This window comes from Rhea pennata, chromosome 11 (genome assembly GCF_028389875.1).
Source record: "Rhea pennata isolate bPtePen1 chromosome 11, bPtePen1.pri, whole genome shotgun sequence".
Classification (NCBI taxonomy): domain Eukaryota; kingdom Metazoa; phylum Chordata; class Aves; order Rheiformes; family Rheidae; genus Rhea; species Rhea pennata.
In genome coordinates, this window is record NC_084673.1 from 20,996,267 (window position 1) to 21,002,266 (window position 6,000).

Here is a 6,000-nt window from a genome sequence, read left to right on the forward strand (position 1 = left end):
TGCAGGGGGATGTTTTGTTTCTTTAAGAATCTTATTTTTCTTTTAATTTTTTAAATGTTAATGGGAACATTTTTATTAGGCTTGTTTTGTTTTTTAATAACCTTGTCAGATTTGAAAGGCAGTATCCAGGTAACGGTATGTAGAAAGAAAGAGCGGATGGTTTTGGTTTTTTTTAAACATGATCTTGTACCTATTCCAGCTGGCTACAGGGGGTAGAGCGTTACCCCTCTGCTTTTTGTACATCATGAGATTAATTTGATGCACAAATGAAAGACCGCAATCTTGCGGGGAAGAGCCTGCTGCCTTCCAAAGAAGTGGTTAGGAAAAGTCACCTCCCAAACCACGGAGAAGGGCAGAGGGGGAAAGAGCCGGCGCCGAATCGTGAGGTTTGTAAACTCTGTCTTCTACTCTCTTTTCCTTTCTCCCTTTTCTTTAATATTCCTCCAGAATCACATGACCTGGCCAGCGATGAGAGGCCTTGCACTGCTGCGGATGCTGCGGTTACGTTCCCAGCCTTGACAATAGCTCAGAAGGAAAATCAAGCGTGCCACCGAGCGCTGCCTCCTCTGACTTCAAAGAAGCCCTGTCTGCTGAGCCCGCCTTCTCCTCTGAGGCTCACCGATGTACCTGAGCACACTTCAGATGACTCCTCCGCGCACGCCATTTCCCTTACATCGTGCGTGACAAAGGGCATGAGCTCTTGGTCCCTGCCAGGCGACTGTGAGAAGGCTCCATTCACAATGATGGAGCCCGGAGGCATGTCAGCTCTCACTGGGGACTGCTTGATGCAGCAGAGCCGGACCTGCCTGGGCTGCTTTATTGAATCAAAGGACGGCATTGATGCAGAGCCGGGAATAAGCCTGAAAGTGGGTGATATAAATAGGGATTATGACACCTGTTCGGTCTCTGATATAGGGATTCACTGCATGAGCACAGGAGAAACCATGAGATACGGGGATCAGCTGCTTTCAGACCAGCTTTTAAGCTTCCCTATGCATAAATCGAGGGCAGCAGACAAAAGGGATGCAGAAAAATCTGACAGTGATTCAGAGGACCCCACTCAGAAAAATTATTACGAGGGATTACTACTAGACAAATGCAATGGTGAGGAACCTTTACTAACAAATCCCAACCAGGAATGGGGCTATTTTGAATCTTTCATTAGTGAAAGTAAAATTGAGCTACTTGACCTCTGCTCCAAAAATGAGCTTTCTGTAAATCTGTTTTCGGAGGAAGATGTGGATAATTACATGTTTGATGATGATGATTCAACCTTGGGAAGTGACGTCTGCTCCTTAAAGATTAGATACGAATCTTTCCAGGACAACGTGCGGGAGAAGACCACCGCCCTGCAAGAGGATGCCCAGTTCAACTTCTTCCCCAGCGTGTTTGGCAACTGCACTAAAAGGGACAGCAGGAGCACCCTGAAAAGGGGGCCGGGTGGTGCCACGGACCCCGCTCAATTCAAATCTGAAGAAGGCATCATCTGGGGGGAGGAGGAGGAGGACGGGGAGGAAGAGGATGGCGAGGAGGAGGAGAAAGCTGCCTTAAATAAATCGTGCAACAGTGCGGAGATGGTGCAGTACGTGGGCTCCAAAAGGAGCCACTTCTTGGACTCTGTGAATTCCACGGAGGACTCTGGGGAGTTCAGTGACGACAGCACTTGCACCGAGTCCTCCTACGATGTGCTGCGGGATATCAAGGACTGTAGCCGCTACCTGTCCAGGGAACACTCCAGTTCCTTCATCCAGCAGAACTATGGCTTGCGGGCAAAGAGGAAAGTGCGATACAGCGATGATTACCTGTACGATGTTGACTCCATTGAGAATGAAAAGATCCTGGATAAGAAGGAGTGGCTCCCGGATGGACCCAAGGAGGAAGATGATGATGAGTGGTGCCCAAAGAAAAGGCGAAAAGTCTCTCGCAAGGAGCCCCCTGTTATCATCAAGTACATCATCATTAACAGGTTTAAGGGGGAGAAGCATATGCTGGTAAAGCTGAGCAAAGTGGATGCCAATGAGACAACTGTCACCCTAAATGAGGAGCTGCTCAGCAAATACGAGAAGCTGGCCCCATTGAAGGGCTTCTGGCAGGAGAGGCAGCAGAGCCGGATGGATTTGCTCCGATCGTCTCTCTACCACAAGCAGAATTTCTATCTTAACGGCTCAGATGCTTCGTTCCTCCCTCACCCACGGAAGCGAAAATGCAAGCTAGCAAACAGGCACAGGATTCAACGAATTAAAGCCATTGAGCAATCGGTGAACAAGCTGGGCTCTTGCTCCTCGGATCACAAGCAGCCTTGCAGCAGTAAGGAGGACGCGGGCCTGAAAGGGCTGCAGGCGTTAGCCATCGCCACCCCCAGCTGTGCAAACGGATTACATGTAAATGACATCACTGGCATCGCCTCAGTGAAATGCAAATCGCAGGAGCGGGAATATAAGGGGACGGAGAGGAAAGTGCTCCGCCGAATCAAATTCAAAAGCGAAGCCAGGTTGAAATGCAAGAAAATCAAAGCTGCTGCAAGTACAGCGGAGGGCTCCCCGGCTCTGGAAAACCAGGACTCTGCAGCTCGTTTGAAGGACGAAAATGTTCCTTGTGCTTCAGACAGCTCCCATCTTTCGGAGTGCCACGAGGATAAGATTGCTAAAAATGCTCCTTTCCTACCATCCACCTCCTCTTCAGACAAGCCTCTACCATCTGCTAATATCACCACCAATGTACCCCTGATCCCTGGAGGGTATCTGCAGACATTGTTAGATGCTTCTGATTTGTCAAGCAACACTGGTATCTCATACTTCACCCAGCATCCCTCCGAGCAGCAGCATTCACTCCCCAGCATCGTTCAGGCAGAGAAGCCGTTCTCGGCTCTGCAGCCTTCCCAGAGCTGCGTGCTCTCGCCGCCTTCGGAGTCAGAGCTGCAGCAGTCACCTGGCCACTTGGAAATGGAGCAGAACAACTTCAGTAGCATGTGGCCAGCGAACAAGGCTGCCAGCAGCAACCAGCAGGAGTTTCCGAGTGACATGAGGGAGGCTTCTGTGCTGCCAAGCGAGTTTGGTGGCGCGGCGGGTGCAGACAGCCTCCCAGCCTCTGGATACAGTCAAGTAAATCTGAATAGCAGCAAATTGCTCTACCAAAAAAATTACATGCCGGATAACCAACAAGTGCAGTCTGATGATTCTTATCAGTCATGTCATTTTAATAATGGAGAGGGGCGCTTTCATTTCCAGCGAGGTACACTAAGTACAGATGATGGCAGACTCATTAGTTTTGATTCAGTGGGTTCATTGTCAGTTAGTTCTAGCAATTACAGTTCTTTAAGTTTAAAGTCTTGTGAAAAGGACGGCGAGGATGATATTAATGATGATTTCTTGGCCCACTGCAGTCCCAAGCTAGTGATCCAACAAAGCATAGATGAAATAACCCCTCTGAAGGAGTCCACGGACCTTTTAGACATTTCCAACTTCACACCTGATAAGTTCCGTCAGTCCTCCCTGTCGGAGATGTCTCCTCCCGACACTCCCAACCTTTCCCCGCAGATAACCGGCTCCGACACCAAACCCCTGGGCACCCTGAAAGGCTTTCAGGAGAGCACCCAGGCTGTTCTCAACAGTTCTGAGAAGGTCAAGTGGAACTGTGGGGTCCTTCAGACCAAGGAGCAGGCAGATAATGGGTTTACTTTAAATAATCATCAGTTTCAGTTCCATATGTTCAACGATGAAGATTCTGTCAGCCTTCTTGAAAAAAGTCCATGCTTGTCAACATTTAATGAGCCATCTGGTCAAATTAGCACCAATAGCAAAGTGTCAAAATCTAAGAGGAAAAGTTCATCCAGCAAGAACGCGGGTACAAACCAAAGCTCTTCCCAGAAAACCACTAGGAAAAAATCTCCCAAAACGAACAAAGGGACCGATAAGCCGCAAAGTAAAAATTCCAGGCAGACACCCAAATCAACTCGGAAAGGGAAAAATGCAGCAGGGGTCAATGGTGAAAAGGCTCAAGCGGTTGGCAGCAGGGCAATCAATCAGTTAAATAACGCGGCCTCTGCAACCAAGGGACTCGCCGAGAGCGTTCAGCACTGCAGCCCAACCGCTGCAAAAATAGGGAAGCATAACGGGCTATCTGGTGAGTGGTCGCTGGGAAAGGACCTCAGTACAGGCTGGTCAGAACCTAGCATAGGAAACGCTACCAGTCTCCTGGATGACGATCAGAGGGAGTTTGAGGAGCCTTCCAATATATTATCCAACATTGCATCAGGAATGGCAGACGTTCAGAGATTTATGATGGCCTCGATCGAACCCTTGTGGGGGCCTGTTGGCCATAACAGCGTGCCAGATATCTTCCGGTCACCTGAATCCAACAGCCTGAAATTGAAAACCCTAAAAATTTTGGCGGGGACGTCACAAGAATCTAAGAAAAAGGCCAACAGCAGTTCTCCAGGAACGGCAAAGAATCACAAGTCAAACAAGGGCTCAAGCAAAAATGGCAAAGCCACAACCTGTGATCCCAGTCGCCCCAACTGTTCGACTGGGTACAATACAGACACTCACTCTCCCTTTTTTGATAAAAACTATAGTAACCTGAGCACTTTAGGCAATAACGGACCTACCCATAAAAAACTGTACCGTCATAAATCAAGTTCTAAATCACTGAGGGATGAGAACTGTAAAATAAAGCGAACAGACCGTGAACAGACCCATAAGGACCCATCTGTGACAGCTTCTTTTGAAAAACTGAGGTAATGCTGCACCAAACTGGCTGGAATGCCCCTTTAACTTTCCTACTACCTGCTAAGCCTGCTGTTCCTCATTTTTTCCTTCCTGAAAGCAAAAGTTGCATGAAAAAGACATTCCCCTTTTACAGTTCTTTTTTGTTTGTTTTTAAATGCATGAAAATACTTATTACTTGCAAGCTACCTAAAAGAATGACCAATTTTCTGGCTTGGCTGGGGTTAAAAAACTAACAAGGCTACTCTTTTCTGCTGTTTGGCTTCTTCAGTTTTTAATTACTTATTTATTGGGGGAAAAAAAAACAAAAGATTACACGCTCTTTTTAACGGTTTTGAAAAGGAAAGACTTTTTTTTGAACATTTTGTAAAAAATAAAACACAAAAAAGAGGTTATGCATCCAAAAGCCAAGATACCTAAACTAAAGGCTCTTTAGTTTGAAAATGAGAAACTCATTCATAATTGAGCTTCATGTGGCAATTTTGAGTGCTTTCTAGCCCCCTCTGCTGTTTATATCCTAACCTGCACCGTAAGGCTGCATCCGCTCTATCAGAGTTTTAAGCGCGTATGATCCTGTCGTGGTGACTCCACACAAGCTAACTAAGATGGCATCAAATGTTTGGTTTTTCTGCAGGGAATCAGACTCCATTCTTCTTAAAGCAGAAACAACATTTTTGGTTTTCCCTGTATTTGAAGAAGAGACTCCCTTTTCTAGAAAGACGGTTGATGTTTGTTTCTCTCTCTTTTTTTTTTTTTTTGCTTTTTTTTTTTTTTTTTTGCTTTGGTTTTGTTTTGCTTTTCGTTCGTTCGTTCGTTCGTTCCTTTCGAAATCTGCCTTGTGGTATGTTGACATGTAAGTGCTGAAATGAAGAGTTTGAAATTGTGGGATTTTATTCTTTGAAAGCGAACCTAATCTGGTATTCTCTGTGAAAGACTGTTTTAAAAGTCATACTGTTGTACAGTAGTTTATGCACTATTACCCACAGCAACAACAAAAAATTGTGCCAAACTATGAACAAGTGACTGTATTGTATATATTTTTACTTCTCTATCAACATTGGGTTGTGAGTGTTTTCTGCAGCTATGCCTTTTGATTTTACTATAAACATTCCAGTTATTATGTACTAACCACCCCCTTGGAAAGCACCTGTAACTCACGATGACAACAATATTGTTCACTTATACAACTTACCAAAAGTTTTATGGACATGACTAAAAAGTGTGCCAAATTTACTTACCTCATTTCATGGATTCACCCTGTGGTTTAAAGCTCATA

General features: G+C 45.8%; 1 protein-coding gene across 1 annotated transcript in view; it reads left to right on the forward strand.

Annotated features, from left to right (window-relative positions):
* The window catches only part of NEXMIF (neurite extension and migration factor), a 160,717-nt gene extending 154,717 nt beyond the window's left edge, over positions 1-6,000 (forward strand). The window contains exons 4-6 of the mRNA XM_062584684.1: positions 448-4,735; positions 5,359-5,462; positions 5,515-6,000. Coding sequence (XP_062440668.1) covers positions 448-4,735; positions 5,359-5,462; positions 5,515-5,588 — 4,466 coding nt within the window. The 3' untranslated portion in view covers positions 5,589-6,000. The remainder of the gene's footprint in view (positions 1-447; positions 4,736-5,358; positions 5,463-5,514) is intronic.